This window comes from Zea mays, chromosome 1 (assembly GCF_902167145.1).
Source record: "Zea mays cultivar B73 chromosome 1, Zm-B73-REFERENCE-NAM-5.0, whole genome shotgun sequence".
In the NCBI taxonomy this organism is placed as follows: domain Eukaryota; kingdom Viridiplantae; phylum Streptophyta; class Magnoliopsida; order Poales; family Poaceae; genus Zea; species Zea mays.
The window spans coordinates 241,247,476-241,265,337 of NC_050096.1; the positions used below are offsets into that span (position 1 = coordinate 241,247,476).

At 44.0% G+C, this 17,862-nt stretch overlaps 4 protein-coding genes across 4 annotated transcripts; 1 reads left to right on the forward strand and 3 right to left on the reverse strand.

Annotated features, from left to right (window-relative positions):
* Nucleotides 1-247: 247 nt before the first annotated feature.
* LOC100191413 (calcium ion binding) lies at nt 248-2,556 on the reverse strand. Its single transcript, NM_001136847.1, has one exon. It carries the CDS (start codon nt 2,426-2,428, stop codon nt 515-517), a length of 1,914 nt encoding a protein of 637 aa, NP_001130319.1. The 5' UTR covers nt 2,429-2,556; the 3' UTR covers nt 248-514.
* A 4,523-nt stretch (nt 2,557-7,079) lies between these two features.
* Nucleotides 7,080-8,149, forward strand: LOC100285462 (versicolorin reductase). Its single transcript, NM_001158355.2, has one exon. It carries the CDS (start codon nt 7,166-7,168, stop codon nt 7,928-7,930), a length of 765 nt encoding a protein of 254 aa, NP_001151827.2. The 5' UTR covers nt 7,080-7,165; the 3' UTR covers nt 7,931-8,149.
* On the reverse strand, nt 7,904-14,126 carry LOC100282196 (uncharacterized). The gene is made up of 10 exons (NM_001155108.2): nt 13,883-14,126; nt 13,703-13,797; nt 13,250-13,414; nt 12,608-12,718; nt 12,418-12,518; nt 11,457-11,594; nt 9,598-9,646; nt 9,444-9,509; nt 8,596-8,715; nt 7,904-8,250 (listed from the first exon to the last, which is right to left on the reverse strand). Exons 1-10 carry the CDS (start codon nt 14,037-14,039, stop codon nt 8,128-8,130), a joined length of 1,125 nt encoding a protein of 374 aa, NP_001148580.1. The 5' UTR covers nt 14,040-14,126; the 3' UTR covers nt 7,904-8,127.
* A 2,174-nt stretch (nt 14,127-16,300) lies between these two features.
* Nucleotides 16,301-17,309, reverse strand: LOC100285342 (uncharacterized). Its single transcript, NM_001158234.2, has one exon. The coding sequence runs from the start codon at nt 17,212-17,214 to the stop codon at nt 16,429-16,431; it is 786 nt and encodes a 261-aa protein (NP_001151706.2). The 5' UTR covers nt 17,215-17,309; the 3' UTR covers nt 16,301-16,428.
* Nucleotides 17,310-17,862: the final 553 nt, after the last annotated feature.

Genomic DNA, 17,862 nt, shown 5'->3' on the forward strand with positions numbered 1-17,862 from the left:
ACAACAAGGTCAACAGGAAGGCAGGCTTATCAAGATGACAATCACCAAGTACCCGCGAACTCAACAAAGGATGGTTCTTCAGTTTAGCAGCATAAGGTATAGAGGCAGGAAAGGCGAGCAATGCAGGTAACAAGGTGTACTGAATATTGATGTTCGTGTTAGATTTATTGAACTGAATTTATATTTGTCAAAGACAACAAATATGAAAAAACACACAAATCATAGAATGGAGAGTAACATGGGTCATGGTGGAAAAATCCAAGTGAGCTATATAGAAGAGATACAGAAGACAACTGCAATAATGCATGTTCAACTAAACAGCACAAGCCCAATGCATGAACTGAATGTACTAATGTAATCTGGAAACACAAAACAGTGGTATAACAAAAAGTGATACCAGCTACTTAGCTACAACAAGACTAGGCGTGGCATAAGAGACACCAATAACACAGTCGAAAATATCCTCTGAAGCATAATATTTCATAGTATCAGCTCACCTTAGCCCACCAAATGTTCAGGAAGAAGCTGAGCATGTATTCACGCCATCCTTGCAATCACGTGTAAGCTCGTTGAATGTCTCCACATGCCTCTTCCCCCTCAAGAATACCTCAGTGTCAACTGCAATCCTCATATAGCCATCAAATTCTACTGGCTGACCATTGCTCAGCTCCTTAGTTTCAGTGAACCACTCACTATTCTCATCCCACAGGTACTTGAAATCATCAAGGAAGTGTGTTTTATACTTTTCCTTGAGTGGGTTAAAGAACGATTTGTCAGGTTCATTGGTAGCAATGTACAAATACCGGCCAGCACCAACCTTATCATTAAGTGCCATAAGGAGACTGTCTGGTGAGGTATCTCTGTCAAGGTTTGGCCAAAGTTGTGTGTTCTGCGCTTTCTCCCCTCTGACAACATGGACCGAGTCAAAGTCCCAGTTCATCCGTGAGGCAATGGCAGATACAATCTCCATCAAGCGACGAGATTTCCACAGGAAATGCCATGGGCGCTTGATTATTCCCTCAGTCTCACCCTCGCACACACGTGACCAATAGTTATCAGGCTCAACATTCCCAAACTTCCTCATGATCAATGTGTCCTTGATGTCACGAAGTTTCATTGGGGTCATCCTGATGTCTTCAGTGTAGAAGTTCTTGAGCCTATCTTTCTTGTGCCACTGTCCCCAATCTTGCCAGAACTGGCTCTGGTCAATCACGGACGCAGATTGCTTCAAATGCTCAAAATCAAAGTAGAGCCTGAAATCTCTTTCTTCATCCTTGCCACTCGAAGTATACCGTGCATTGAGGCAGACATTCAAGTCCATGACAAGAGTCCGGTTCAAGAATTGTGCCTCACCAAGGGCACACAAGAACCCCCAAATGAAATGGTTCATGCTCTTGCACCTCTCGCCACCACCAATGTAAATAAGGTACTTACCACGGCTGAAATCAGACTCAGAAGCAACCACTGGCAAGCTGTCATTGACAGCCTCACCAACAACAAACACCGGCTCCGCTGCAGCCCCAGCAGCCTCATTGTTGGCGGTGTTCTCGTCCAGCCTAATCTGTGTCTTAACCGGCACGAAGTCAGTCACAGGTGCATCCTGCTTTCCCTTCTTCCCTTTCTTCCCCTTGCGCCGTCCATTGCGCTTGGCACCCACACCCGAGTGGTATTCACCCACGGTGTCGACGACGAGGCTGCAGGTGTTGACGTCGCGGGTAAGCGTGAACCGGCGGTAGTCCTTGTAGTATGTGGTCCGGCCGGTGCCGATGGCGTCGGCAGCGGGGCGGAAGCGCCACGCGAGGTCACACTCCATGGGACTCCCCGGCACCGCCACGGGACGGCCAAAGCGGTAGAAGTGGAGGTCGGGGAACCGCTCGATGGCCGCGCGCATGAGCAGGTTGAAGAGTTCCCTGTCTCCTGTGCAGTCCACGGGCGCCTCCGTGTCGCAGGAAACCGCCTCCGCAACGGCGGTTTCCTCCGCCACCGCTGCACCCTCGCCCGTGGCCGCATCAGTGTCGACGGTGACGGCCCGCTCCGTCTCGGGCTCCGTCTTCTCGGCCTCGGCGCCAACTTCGGAGAGCTTGATGAACGGGACGGCCTCCGCGACGACTTCGACACCCCCAGCGGCGACCTCGCCGGCGGCGCCGGTGGACGAGGAGTTGAAGTCCTCCCCGGTGCGCAGCACGGAGTCGTCAGTGAGGAAGGTGGAGGTGGAAGTGGCGGAGGTGAGGAAATCGGTGAGCTGGTGAGAGGACGGGTGGAGGAGCGGATCGTCGGGGCTGTGGAACGCCGCGAGGAGCGTGAATGCGAGCACGGCCGCCACGAAGAGCGCGAAGAGGAGGTTGCCCCCCGACCGCAGCGCGGCGCGAAGGTCTGGCACCCCGCCGCGCCACCGTGGCGCGGACAGTGCCGCCGCCCGCCCCAGCATTCGCGGATCTGGATTCGGATTGGGAGTGAAGTGGGGGAATAGGAGGGATCTGGCTGGAGGGGGCGGAGTGGCGGACGCCGACAAGGCGACAGGACGCGAGCGAGCGGGCGTGGAGATCACTCCTCCCGTCCTCCGTACTGGGCACGCGGCCGCCGGTAGTGGTAGCTTAACGGAGTTGCAACATTTGTCGGTCGGCCAGCCGGCCCGTTGACTGTTGCAAACTGCGGCCCGGGGATTTCGGCCTGGCCTGTTCATGGGGTCTCACGGGCTGCGTTGGGCCTGGGTTATCCATGGAACTTTTCTATTTCACCTATAGATGGCAATGGGTCTCGATCCCGATTATCCGCGAAGAATTCTTTCATTAAGGACTAGTTTGATAACCCCATTTTCCATGGTATTTCTAATTTCCCAAGGGAAAATAAACTTTAGAAAAATGAAAAACTCGTGGGAAAAATGGAGTTCTCAAACTAGCTCTAAGAGATAGTTTGGGGAATTGGATGAAATAAAATCCACTCCTTATTCAATTTGGAATAAAAAGTGGATTTTAGTCCCTCAAATTTCCTCCGGTTTTAGACTCTCAAACTAGCCCTAAGGGATGAGGATAGAGAAGTTTCTTTCCCCACGAGGATGTTAATGGGGAAAAATTCTCCCCCGACAGTAAACGGGGACTTCCCCGTGGGGACCCGTTAAGCTTACATCTGACGGTGTTTTATAATAGTTAATGATAAAAATAAACAATGACATTGTCAAGAGATCACTTGTTGTACAAATATGTTCATTTTGATGTACACATAATATTTTTTTACATCTCACAATGTGTATAAATGACAATGTTTCCATTAATAACAAAGAAAGTATGTCTTGAGTATAATTTACGCGGGGATGGAGATCCCCGATGGGGATTTATCCCGCAGGTAATGGTGATGGGAAAGAAATGTCCCCCGCAACCATTCAGGGGATCTCCATGGAGAATTTTTTTTTTCTCTCGGTGATGGAGATGGGGAGGTACAACCCGACAGGGAATTCCTCGTTGCCATCCCTAATTGCACCACCTTAGCACTCATCACATGCTGGAATTCTCGTGAAAGGTCTGATATCCTAAGGATGTCTTCAGCAGATCGTGCATATAGTTATATAAAACATGTTTTGTATTGTATACCGCATTGTTCATATAGTGAAGTTTAGAATACAAGATATGATAGAAGATAGAATGAGAAAGTTGTTGGAGACAGTCTAATGGTTATAGGAATCTCGCCTAGTGTAAAAGGAACGAGGTGTGGTTTTGGTGGGAGAAGGAAGCTAGAGATAAGACATTAATGATTAATGCAAGATAAAATCTACATAGTTTAGCACTAAAAGTTCATCAGTTCATCATGATCTTCTAGCGTGTTTTGATGGCTAAATAACAAAATAATTATAATTAACAAAATAATGAGTTTGATGAATCCCTAAGTAGGTTTCGGTGCTAATGATGATATAAAACTCATGTCATACCTTCAATGGTTTTAATAAGCCAAAAATAGATAAAGAGAAATGAGCATGGTGTGGCCTCAAATAGTAGTTTGCTTTGCATGAACAAGAAGAGATTTATAGTGGATTGTTATTGATCAAGTATTGAAGAATGAGTTAGGAATGGGTAGGCAAATAAATTATAGGCAAAGGTTAAATGATAAAGTATACAATATATAATGAATATAAGATAGTCTTGATATTGGTTTGCTTTATGGACAAAGACTTAGAAAATCACTATGCATTGATATTGATCAAGTTGGAAGAATAAAGAAGGACAATGTTATTATGAACAAACATTGAAATGCATATTGAGGGTGCCAGGCTAAAATGAATGATATAAGAAATCATGAATTGGCTTGACCATATTTGGAATATGACTTGGATATGGATAATGTTTGTATGTGTCTTCAAATGGATGTTGCTTACTTTTGTGGTGGATGAGAGCTCTATGCCTCTATCCTAAGCTTCGTGAGACACTCTCAACCCTATCTTTGTGAGATCAAACATTATTTGAGAAATCTAAGTGTTGGGTTGAGAGATTGAATTGGAGAGTAAAAGAAAGCAACCCAAACAAGAAGAACTTGTCAAATTCATGAAGCATTTGCTACTCTCGGTGTTTCCTAGACAGAAATTTTCTTGAGGGTGAATAATGACAACCTCACATATGGAGAGTTATCATCAATGGAAAGTTGTGTTGGTGTAGGGATTCATACATCGAATAGGCCAAAGCTTGACATTCTCAGAGATTTTGTTGATGTTGAATGTCCTCATCTCACATCCGAAGAATTATCATAGAAGGAAAGTTGTGTTGGTGCATGGACCCATACATTGAATATGCACTAGTATCCCTCGGTCTGTCATCCCTCGTCCTTAACACTGTTTGTTGAAATTAGAATTGCAAAACCTTCGTTGATGCCATAGCCATACCATACCACTCATGTCATGGCCTGATCGTCTCAAAAAATTTATGTCATCTTCCACCTCCCTTAAAAGTTAAAACGCACAGTATATGTGTACAATAGTCATCTAATTAAATTGTGTTGATATCCTTTTAGTTTCTCACACAAGATTATTTTTTATTTCGCTAGCATTTAGTATGAGGCATGGAAGCTGTTTGATTCAAAGTTAGATAAATATAATTAAATCACAAAATAGCTAGCTCATTAACATTGACACAAGCGATACACAATAAATTCCACATTGTGTTTGCTAATAACTAATTGAATGGGAGATTCATAACTATAGATTTTCTAGGTATAGAAAAAAAAATCTTCAAGGTATAGGTGGACATAAGGGGATCCATTCGAGTTAAGGGCATATTTGAAATGTGATTTTTTATGTTTATCTGTTTTCCTATAAAATTCCTGCTAAGGCCATACCTTGGATTTGGTGGCTCATGAACTAAATACATAATTGGGTCCTAAAAACAAGGAAACCAAAGCATATTTTCACTTAACTATAAAGCTTCAGAATATATACAGGTCTTACACTACGGAGAATAGGTCAAATGTTAATTTCTAAAACACTAAAAGTAGTACTCAAGTAACAAACTAGGATCCCTAGCAACAAGATGGCGAGAAGAAAAAAATAAACCGTCATGTAGGCCAGGAAAGCTAGGAGCATCTCTAAGAGTCTTTATAAAATTCACTCTCTAAATTATCACCTGGGGAGTCATTTGCATAAAACCACTTTGTATATCTTTTCAGTCTTCAATAACTTTTTTATATGTTGTTTGCACCATAGAGAGTCATTCACGTTTTCTATCTTTGGCTAGCGAGAAACCCATAATATAAGATAACTATATTTAGATAACCATTTAAATAAGTTGTTGAAGAGTTATTTTTTTTCAACAAAAATCTCTATTCATATTAATTAGGAAGAATATAGAGAGTCTCTTGGAGTTGCTCTAAGTTGCAAAAACAAGCTGGTGGACATGGTCATTCGGTCTTACGTTGGCGAGTTGATCCAATTAATTAACAAACAAGAAGTTTCAAACGTCCAAGCCTTTTTGATATGCTATGTTTTATTTTGCTATTTAAAATGTTAGCTATTATTAATAGTCAGGTCTATTCGGTTTAGCTGCAGATTTCTAAAAATATGATTCTAGTTGTGAGTTATGAGAAAGTTGATGTGAGTTGACATATGTGGGAAGTTGTTATGAATTAATAATTGTGGTAAAGTTAAAAGTTATTTAGTTGAAATAACTATCACATGTGAATTCTGCAAGAGTATAACTAGGGATGAAAGTGGTAATTCGAACTTTTAGGATAAATTTAATATTTTAAAATAGATATGTATAAAATTTGATATTGATCTTTTTTTATGTTATCAAGTACATTAGTACAAATACGAATAAAATATTACATAAATTGTTTTATGTATTATTTGCTCTCTACAACACAAAAAGTTGAAAAAATTACCGAATTTATTTCCGAATCCATACCGAAGTTTATATCTATTATTTAAAAAAATATATGATGAATTTGAGGTTTACCTTTTATGAATCTTTAGAAGTTGAATGTTAAAAACAAGAATACAAATTTGTATTATAGATTCTATATCCTATTTATTCGCAATCAAAGAAAAACGACTAAAAAACTGATTACCGAATAAATACCGTTTCCGACCGTTTTCATCCCTAAGTATAACGACGTGTGGCCTCCTAAATAAGACAATTCTTAATGGGCCATTCATCGTTGATGGGAGGTAAGTTGTGCTGTGAAGGCCCTACCCCTACGCCCGACCGCGCTGGACCCAAGCATCATGGATGCAAGTCACGTCCACTCCATGAGCAACGTGCACAACGGCAGCACAGTTGAAATTATAGGTGTTGTATCATCGTCTTCTACGAGATGGAGCATCACCGTCACCAAACGTTAAATTAGGGGCTAGAGAAACACTAAGGGCTTGTTCGGTTCTCCCTCAATCCATATGGATTGAGGGGGATTGAGGGGGTTTCAATCCCCAGTAAGTTAAAATCCCCTCTGATCCGTATCAATCTCATCCGATCCATATGGATTGAAAATAACCAAACAAACCCTAATCAACGTGCGGCTTCTGACGCGAGCCGTGACGTCCGAGCGCCAGCGATAACCTGTATAAAGTAGGGGTAAACTCGCAGTTGCAACACCGGCAGTCTGCGATCAAACCGCACGCAAGCGAACCACAGCGTGCTCGCCATCTCACTGACTGTGACGACGGCAACAAGCCAGTGAGCAGCTCGCCATGGCAGCAGTGTCCACCGCGCCGGCGCTCGAAGGCCGCATCGCGCTCGTCACCGGTGGCTCCCGGGGCATCGGCCGCGAGGTGTCGTCCCACCTCGCCGCGCTCGGCGCGCGTGTCGTGGTCAACTACGCCACCAACCCGGCCAAGGCCGAGGAGCTCGTCGCGGAGCTCGCCTCGCGCGGCCTCCGCGCCGTGGCCGTGCGCGCGGACGTCTCCGACCCGGCCGCCGTGCGCGCGCTCTTCGACCGCGCCGAGGAGGCATTCGGGTCCCCGCCCCACGTAGTGGTCGCCTGCGCGGGCATCATGGACGCCAAGTACCCCGCGCTGGCCGACACTGCCGTCGAGGACTTCGACGCCACGTTCGCGGTGAACACGCGCGGCAAGTTCCTGGTGTGCCGGGAGGCCGCCCGGCGCATCCCCCCCAACAGCGGTGGGCGCATCATGACGTTCTCGTCCACGACGGTTGCCGTGCTGCCGCCGGGCTACGCGGCGTACGCTGCGTCCAACGCCGCTGTGGAGGCGATGACGAGGGTCCTGGCCAAGGAGGTGGCGGCGAAGGGGATCACGGCCAACGTGGTGGCGCCGGGCCCTGTGCGCACGGAGCTCTTCCTTGCCGGGAAGGATGAGGCGTTCCTAGAGAGGATAAAGAACTCCATGGGTATAGCCGAGACGACAGACATAGCGCCCGTGGTGGCGTTCCTGGCGAGCGAGGCCTCGGGCTGGGTGAACGGGCAGGTTATCAGGGTCAATGGGGGCGTCGCATGAGTGCGGCGTTGTTATTATTACCTCATTATCTGCCATGGCTTTCCAAGGATGTTGTTTTCCTGACGTGTCTATCTACGTGACTGAATGAAAAAGGTTGTACATCTCGGGCTCCATAGAAGTAGTTTTCAGTTGTACATTTCTACGGTTCTTTGGGAGAAATATCGTAGCAAAGTATTATGCTCACAATTTTCAGGCAGTCACCTTCGCCTATTATCATCATCCGCGCCTTCATCGAACACACCAGATGAGCCAACACGGAAGTCGAGCTGCTTCTGATGTTTCTGCCTCCGCCGCTGGTCGAACTCTTCCCACCCCTCCACCTGTTAGGGAATTGGAACATGTCAAAAAAAATGACCACGGAACATGTCAATTTGAGAATGCCACTGGAAAATGCCTCTAACAGAGCCCAAAGACAACTTGCGCGGTCAAATTAATCAGCTGTACTTGTCTCAAAAAATGGATGAATACATAAAAAAACTGCATCTCTACTAGGCCACTGCTAACAAATGATGATATTAGACACATAAATATAGAGTGTAACCATACAAAGCAGATCGCAATATAATACGGCAATGAAGGTAAGAAAGTAGTATCAATACTAACAAAGTGCGAAGGGAAAATATGAACATGCAAGCGCAGGCATGAAGACTCCAAGGAAATGGTACCTGTCGAAGAACATCATTTGTGATTTCTGTGCCATGGAGATCCAGTGTAGTAAGCTGCGAGCACTTTTTGAAAAACGCTGCTGGCAAGGACGTAAGGCCATTGTTGCTTATAAGCAAATTCTGTTGAACAAATTTGTTTCATATAAAGAATGTTACACACTGGTAGATATCTTATATGCAAAGCCTGCTGAATAAATTTGCTTCATATAAAGAATGTTACACAATGGTCGTTAGGAGTAAAGTGCAACTGCAAATGAAAAATAAGAACAAATCTGTACCAAAAAAGAGACAAATAAACATTACCCTCAACAAATATCGTAGAAGAGCCAGAAACAGCATGATACAAAAGTTTCGTCAAGTTAAACTGAACTGGTCCACTAATATGTGCTAATGAAATAATAGAATTCGAGAACAAGCGACTCTTTCTGGCTGTCCAGGTCATAAACCCAAAGTTCCATGCATGATATACTGAGAAGCAAAAAGAAAATAACTCTGCAGTCCTAAGACCATAAAACTGCACGCACAAGTTTTGTTCCACAATAGATATTGAAATATCATACATCTTGTAGTTTCGCAGCTATCCACGGGACTAACTCTGTATTCATTTATACACCTTCTATGTGACCATTGTTGCAATTGGACAATAAATATTCTGTGGTTTCATCCATATTGTGAAAATCATTGCTATCTCACAATGAGAAAACTGGAATTTTAACAAATTAAGATAACAGAATATGCTAATTCAGCACTTCATTTCCTGTAAGCGATGATATATCAATATACCATCTTAGTAATTTTATCTTATTTTCTAACAAATGCACCTTTCATGCATCTAAAGGCACACACACCTTAAGATTACGAAGGTTCGCAAAGGTCTCTGGCAGTTCAGTTAAGAGATTTGATGACAGGTGAACCTGAAAAATTCAAAAATCAGGTTCAATACAGAGTACTCTTCAAGAATATATGAGGCACAAGCAGGCCAATATGTGAGAGACAACACACCACAGTGAGAGATTCACAATCTCCTATTGATGAAGGCAATGAAGTTATCCTGCCAACAAGTGTAAACAAGTCAAATGTGACATACAACATAACATTTAAGTTTTATTCCTTAACAGAACAGTACTAGTATAGTTTCCATAAGAAGTAACAAGAAAAACATTTCTTCTCCCAATAATTTTTCTTCTATGATAGAATAGAACTAGTAACAACCCACTAGTGTTAGCACATTACTAACAATAAAGTGCGCTAGAAACAGAAACTGAGGCTGTCCCCCTATATCCCAATATCTTGCTACCTCAGCAAGATTCCTCCCCTTATATCAGCTCCCCCACAACGATTACCCCTAAATCATCCCTCTAAATCCCAATATCCACATATAAAATTATTTCCTTTCCAACTACCATACCTTCCTCCAAATGTTTTTTTATCTCTTTGCTAATTATTTCATCAAAGCTTTGAACGGCCAGCATCACCAAATGAAACCCACAGGGATGGCTAGCGAAAAAAGCAGGCGTCAATGTATAACAACGATGATAGATTTTTTTGTTTCCTAGTAAGATTTGATTTGGGAGCGGGGAGCGGCCGGCCGGCCGGACGAACGCCGGCAAGCTCCGATGCGCGCAACACCGTGGCCCTGATCTACTCATCCAGTCGCCCGAGAAATCATGGAAGAGGCTAGAGGGAAGGTAAGGAAGATGGGGGTTAATTTAACCTCAAATAATGTCAAATGAGGAATGAACAGAACGAGGCTTTGTAATCCACACCACCACAGGAACACAAGCAAGCAAATAGCATCCCAGCCAGCAGAAACGCTCGACGGATGGTTTATCATGGATGGTGGGCAGGCGGGCAGTGCCGTCGATGGCGGACGTGGTAGTGATGTGGAGCGTGACAACGCGGTTCCCGGCATCGGCGACCTTGGCAAGCGCCCAGGTGAGCAGCTCACGGTTGGCTCGGTTCGAGACTATGCCATACACGCCTCGTCGTAACAGAGCCTCCTCCACTCCGACGAGCCGTTCTGGATAAGCGCGTCTAGCTACAGCTGGGTGGGCACCATCAGGTGGTCGGCGTGGAGCCATGGAGCGCTGCCGCAATGATGGTGAGGAGCGCCGCACACGCGCTCTCCCATACGGTGTCGTCGTTGCGCTGGTTGATGGACGCGACGGCGGCGTCTTGAGCTTTGCCTCGGCGTCCCAGCTTGGCGAGGTCCCGCGCAGGGGCCGACGAGGCGACGAGCAGCGCTCCATCTGCTCCAGCCCGAGTCAAGTGGCGGCCGGCGGTACGATGAAAGGCGGCGAACAGGAGCGGAGGTCTTCACTGCGTGCGCGGGAACACGAAGTAGCGTCTCCCTAGATCTAGGGGGAGAGAGAAGGTTTCTATAGGATAGAGGGACTCAAAGAGAGCACCGTTGCATCTTTTAGGGGGCTCCTGTTGCCCCTAACGAGGGAAGGGGGAAGGGGAGCGGCAAGCGATGCAGATAGTCTGACTAAGGCCTTTCACTTTTTCTGGGCTGTAAATGTACTCTTTGGGATACATAAATATAATAAATTGTACTAAAATAGAATCAGCACCGTATAGTTATAACTGTCAGCACACAAGTCTTAATGTCAACTCTTGAGACATTGATCTACTGAACCATCTAGACATGGTCCTTTTCAACCCCCTCAACCTGATTGACAAACAGTCAATCTCAAATGGGAACACATCAATAACATCGCATCACTCTTGATTTGAAGCATTCCTTTACCAGTATGTAAAATAAACAAAAGTACAGTGTCAAAATTCAGTTATAAACACATAAAAGTATGACAGAACAAATAAGGTACTGCAAGCCAAAAATAGTGAGTTCTGGCACAAACCTGTTGTTATTTGCTATGAGGACCTGGAGGTGCTTCAGCAGTCCTATTTCTACAGGCAAGTTATCAAGCCTGTTCTTTGCAACACACAGTTCACGAAGAGAAGTCAGTGAACCCAAAGTTGGTGGCAAGCTAACCAGTCTGCAAGATAAAGAAGAAAGTGGGTGATCACGTCATCTTATTTTCATGTATAACAAAAACATACTTATCAGTCATCATGCTCAATAGCACTAAGAAGATAAGAGATATTGTATTCTAAATATCTAATTAGAACTACAAAATATCCCCTTTTTGTACCAAACTACCAATGTGATACTTCATGCATCTTGGTGGCAGGAGTCAATTGCAAAAAAAATTATTCAACATGTTGACAGAAACATAGGTAACAAACAATGAGGTGATGAGGTTTAGTTTCTCAATAGGATAATTCAACTATCCCATTTAACCAAAAAAATCATGAACACGTATAGACATCTTCAGAGAACTAATGTGGATGTTTAGCGCAATAGTTTGCACCCGATTAACCACTCAGATATATCTCCCACCTGGAGGATTCCACCACACACTAAAGAAAAAAGTTAGAAGCCAAGATTTAGTATGCATTCTCTCTTATACTTCAACATATCGCCCCGATTAACCACTCAGATATATCTCCCACCTGGAGGATTCCACCACACACTAAAGAAAAAAGTTAGAAGCCAAGATTTAGTATGCATTCTCTCTTATACTTCAACATATCGCATGTTTCAGCTTTCTGCAAGCTATTGGTTGATTCTGGGTCAATACCTAGCTCCTAGCTCACAGTGGGTGAGTCAAAGCAAAAAGTTTGAGAATATAAAGAACAAAACAGTTTTGGTGAACATAGCTATAAACATTGCTTTATATCCACTGGCAACATCACCGAAAATTTATAGTACTACTATGAATAACAGTGACAGGACAAGAGTTTCAGAATCGGACATACCGGTTTTCGCTTAAAGATAAATTCAATAGCTTTTGAAGACATGATAGACCTTCCCAGCAGATGCTATCATCAACTATATCATTTTCAGTTAGGAGCAATTTCTGCAATATAAAATTAAGTCATGTATTTACAATTATAGTTCCTTATGGAAGAAAATAACCCAATTCACTCAGTGGGAAAGAATAATTACATTTAGAGATTTAAGAGCAGAGATTTTGTGTGGAATTTCCTTGATACAGTTGTAGCTAATGTCTAGTATTCGTATCGAGGTGCCACAATCCCAGACTTCTTCAGGTATTACCTATAGAGAAAGACACCCACAAAAGATCAGTCCAACTTTGTTCAAAAGGGAATTGGTATAGGAAGATAACGTGGCGATAACAACTCAATATCATTGGATCTCATAAAGCAGGAAGAAGTGAATGTTGAGTGGTTAGGCAACAGTAGCATCAATGAACAAATAATTAAATAGGATATCTGTTCCAACATTTGGTGATAAAACTGTAGCACCAAACTGAGATGCCATAACTAATTCAGTATATAGTTTAGTTAGAGGTATGGGTACAAATCATTGTGTCAATCATGATCAGAAATATACAAAAGGATTCTTGCAAAATTAGTGTTAGACATTTTCTTCTAGCCTTTTAGGGTCTGCTTGCAAATTGTAATAAAGACAGTAATCAAACATATAATGGTATTTCTTCAAGACACTTCTATTGACCACGGGTAGATTTCTAGATTTCGCAAATTTGAATCACAATTATCCTATGTCAGCATGCATCCCCAGGACCTTCATAGAAGTGATTCAAATAAATTGGAATAAGATATGTACCTTCAAGTCACAGTCTTGCAGCGCAACAACACCTGTTAACTTCCAGCGCTCAGATCGGCTTTTGGTGACAACTACCTCTGGCTTTTGTGTTTGATTCTCCTTAACATTTGAAGGCCTTCTCACAGTTGTTGCTGAGCTACTGCTATTATTTGTGATAGGACCATCCTGTTTAAGAGTAGACAACGAAAAGCAGATTCTGTAAGCACTCCACGTTCAATGGTGAAATTAAGCAATTTACCCTATCGTCTATGAAACACTTGTCAAGTAGTAACAAGGTACAACTGAAACTGTCCTCCCTCCACTACCAGGTAAAAATCGAACTTATGCACACGCTCATGGACATCCTACTCCAACAAATTCAATGCTAAATATCTGAACAAACTAACATAATGACCACATCAAAGCAGCACAGGTATGGGGAATTAAGACAGATCGAGGTGATTGATGCCGTACCCCCTGATGGAGCCCCTGCGACGCGATGAGCATCACCTTGGATCCGCCCACTACTTGCATCGAGCTCAGGCTTGCGGCATCCTGGAGCACTTTGCCTGCGACCACAAGGGAGTCGAGGGTTGGCTACTATGGGAGCGAATCCGCGGACTCAAGAGGTAACAAGGGTTTGGGGATCGGTGCCTTTGCAGATGAGCCTCTGGCCGCGCGGGAGGACATTGGTCAGCGGCTGGAGGAGGCGCTTCAGCTCCGCGCCGGAAGCCGCTGCCGGGACCTCCACGGGGATCGTCCGCCCGGCGAACTTGACCTGGACGGTGATGGTGGTAGGCGCGGCCTCCATTACCTCTGTGCCGTCAGTCCGTCACAGGCACAGCCCACAAGACAAGACTCGAAGTCAGGATTCTGTTTCGACTCTACTCTGTTGAGAAACAACGGCCGCCCCCTTCCCTCTCTCCCTAGAGAAAAAAATGATATTTTACTGCTTACATTTTTTTACTGTCAACGGTCAAAAGAGGAGAGGATCCACCTAAGCTTTTATTGTAACTAGTCGTTTGACCGTGAGTTGCGACGACTTACAATAATAACCACGTAAACTATTCATCAAAAAAATTTAAGATTTTTTTATTGATTGTCTCCGCTCTTTAATTTGACTAACTGATGTTATTATTTACTCCATGCAATATGTCATGGTACAACACGGTCAATGAAATAAGCGATTAAAAGAAAGTCCACAACGACTAGCTAAACGAACAGAGATTATAAAATGACATAATTCCACCATACAGAGACCAAATAAGAGAAATTTTGTGAGCTCAAGTTTCTAAAATAAGTCACGTAATATTATAAGAACTCGTTTGGATCATTGGAATTGAATTCTAGTCTAATAATAATAATTTAGGCATAAATCAATTAAGTTAATATGATTTTATATAGAATATATTTGTGTATTTGGCCATATGAGGAAAATATTTATGTGCTATATTTTCACAGTAGGAGAGCGAACTAAAGAGCATGTTATAAATTACAGAGTAAAATCATAGCTTGGAGATACATAAAATCAATTTTCATCTATCTCCTCAATAAATTTGAGGTAGACATATATTTGAACTTTAGAAAGTGGTGAAATATCGAATTCCAAACTAAATAGCCTATCCTATTAAGAAAATTCCAATTCATGCGAAACGAAGCCCCTATAAGTATTTATATGAGTAGGATATGTGTATTTTACTTTTAAAGCGGTGAATATGCATACAATCAATATGTGGTACAACAATAACTCCAAAATAAGGAACCATGATTTTAACTATACATCTCATCAATTAGTTTCACAGACTTTAAAAATACTTTTCTAGTTCCTAAACTGGTTAACTAGTGCACGCCAGTAGTTAGTATAGTCTGTTATGTATTATTTTATAAGGTTAGAAATATGCAGTATTAACAAGCAGCTTAGACAACTAGAAATACATTTTTAAAGTTTATCAGCCTAAGTGGCATCTTATTAGGCTAGCTCCAGCAACAACCTGTCTATGGTTCTGAGCTCTAAATATAGCGTTTGCAGGCTACTTTTTGTGTCTAGCAGCAACCGCTAAAAGGAACTCTAAAGTAGAGGAGCTGCAAAGTGTCCGCTATCCGTGGAGGCTCCTCTATCCGGCATAGGACTAGTGTTGTGCACTGCAAGCACTGCTAGCAGCAGTACGAAACCACCTAGAACCAAGCAAAAGCAGTACGGATCGACTGCAAAGCAAGCAAAAGCAGCAGTACAAATATTGTTTACTTGTTGTTGGGTAAGGGAATACAATCTATTTTTATAGTTGGTATGCTGTAGAGGACAAAAATTAGAGGACGTTGCTGGAGACGGTGAAGATATAGATGATGAAATCTTTTAGAGAAAACTGTAAAGGACAGAGAATAATTCTTTAGATGATGAAATTTAGAGTACGTTGCTGGAGATAGCCTTTAAGGCTAGTGGCATTTAATATCATCAAGGATGTCCATAGAAAAAAATTAGTATTTGTGGGAAGGAGTTAAGTAGTGTGATGTCTATTTGAGCATTCCTGGTGTTGTCGAGGGCCAGCAACCTTCATTTTTTAAGAATTCAAACTTGTGTACGAATTTGCATAGATACCCTAATAAATTCTCAAAACACTTTTTAGATTATGAGTCCTAATGAAAGGCGTTTGTGCATTACCATAGCATGCTTGATTGCATGTCGATCCATATATCTCTAACAGTTTATTCATCTTAATATTTTATTTTAAACTTTATCTTATATATACACAATCTGTTGGTCATAGTCTTATAGCTCACGTAGTTGATTATTGGGTCTCACTCGAGGTAGGTTGCTTACTCCCTCTTGCCTATTTAGGCTGTTCTTTTTGAATTAAAGCCGGTTGTTTGGACTCATACAGTTGTAATCTATAGAGACAAAATTATTATAGAAATAACAAATTAAAGCTAAGCCAATAGACTCGATCTCAGTATAACCTCTCTAGTCAAAGCGAAACGTGGACAGCATCGCTGTAGAGCCCTTGTTCCGCAGTAACTTGATATGACGTTCATATAATAAGTTGAGTTACACGGCATAATCCGCACTCAGTACACTGCATAACTTGATTTTTTTTTATTAAAACACACACGCGCCACTCACATTTTTGCGTATTTTTTTTTAAAAAACTTGCGTATGTGGCAGATACCACTATATCTGAACATCTGGCGCACTTGGACCCTTATTAGACAAAACCGCCGTTGACCCTGATGACCTGGCCGTTAACCCAAGCCGCGGCGTCGCTGGCCAGGAACGCCACCACCGGTGCCACGTCCGTCGTCTCGGCGATGCGGCCCATGGACTGCTGCTCCACCCTCCGCAGGAACGCTTCGTCCTTCCCGGCCAAGAACAGCTCGGTGCGCACGGGCCCCGGCGCGACCACGTTCGCGGTCACCCCCTTCGCCGCCACCTCCTTGGCCAGGATCTTCGTCATCGCCTCCACGGCGGCGTTGGTCGCCGTGTACGCTGCGTATCCCGGAAGGAGCGTGCCAACGATGGACGACGAGAACGTCACGATGCGGCCGCCGCTGTTGGCTGGCACGCGGTTCGCCGCCTCGCGGCACACGAGGAACGTCCCGCGCACGTTCACCGCGAACATGGCGTCGAAGTCGTCGACGGCGGTGTCCGCGAGCGCCGGGTACTTGGCATTGAGGAGGCCCGCGCAGCAGACAACGATGTGCGGCGGGGACCCGAACGCCTCCTCGGCGCGGTCGAAGAGCGCGTGCACGGCGTCCGGGTCCGACACGTCGGCGCGGACGGCCACGGCCTGGTGGCCGCGGGAGGCGAGCTCCGCGACGAGCTCGTCTGCCCTGGCGGAATTGGACGCGTAGTTGACCACGACGCGCGCGCCCAGGGTGGCGAGTTGGGAGGACACCTCGCGGCCGATGCCGCGGGAGCCGCCAGTGATCAGCGCTACGCGGCCGTCGAGCGGGAGCAGCGACGACGTGTTCTCGGCGCTTGCGACTGCCATGGCTGTCTGCCTGCTTGCTTGCTGACTTAACCCCTCGCGGCGTCACGCAGTTCACAATTTGTGCTTGTGTGTTGTGTCAGCACGAGTTTTGCTATGCTCCACACCGCGCGATGGCTATGGATTTATAGAAGTATAAAGTTAGCCGAGCCAAATTCGATCGGGTGGAACGTGACATAGGGAGTGACAATATTTTGCTCGGTCCATCCAGTTAATTAACCACTAACACGTGACCATACAGTCTTTCTTGACCGCATAGCGCCGGGGTGTGAGGTGGCTACGCCAAGACTTCGGCAGGTTGATGACGTACAAGGTGAGAGAACATACAGAGGTACTAGGATTTTCTGTGGTTGTGTACTTGTGTATAGGTTCCTATCCTATATGGCCTTGTACTCTATATCAGAATTCACTATATGAAAGGCTGCCAATCAAGCTCAAAGCTTACGAGAATACAAAAATACAAAAAACCGTCTCATTAATTAGTGGCGGATCTAGGATTTTATTTAAGGGTATATCGTTCAAAACTTTTAAATATAATTTAATAAATTTATTTAAGGGTCCATGGCCCATGATAACGTGTGTATATAAATGAACAAAAAAAAAACAGATATCAGGTTAGCAATGGCGCAGAGCCGCAGACGCACTGTGCAC

Bases quoted from the DNA above. Each gene is read 5' to 3' on its own strand.
- LOC100285462 (NM_001158355.2), top strand. From the start codon at position 7,166: ATGGCAGCAGTGTCCACCGCGCCGGCGCTCGAAGGCCGCATCGCGCTC.
- LOC100285342 (NM_001158234.2), bottom strand. From the start codon at position 17,214: ATGGCAGTCGCAAGCGCCGAGAACACGTCGTCGCTGCTCCCGCTCGAC.
- LOC100191413 (NM_001136847.1), bottom strand. From the start codon at position 2,428: ATGCTGGGGCGGGCGGCGGCACTGTCCGCGCCACGGTGGCGCGGCGGG.
- LOC100282196 (NM_001155108.2), bottom strand. From the start codon at position 14,039: ATGGAGGCCGCGCCTACCACCATCACCGTCCAGGTCAAGTTCGCCGGG. The intron at 13,415-13,702 runs GTACGGCATCAA...ACTCTTAAACAG, and splicing joins CGCAGGGGCTCCATCAGGGG to GATGGTCCTATCACAAATAA. The intron at 11,595-12,417 runs GTATGTCCGATT...TTTATCTTGCAG, and splicing joins TTATCTTTAAGCGAAAACCG to ACTGGTTAGCTTGCCACCAA.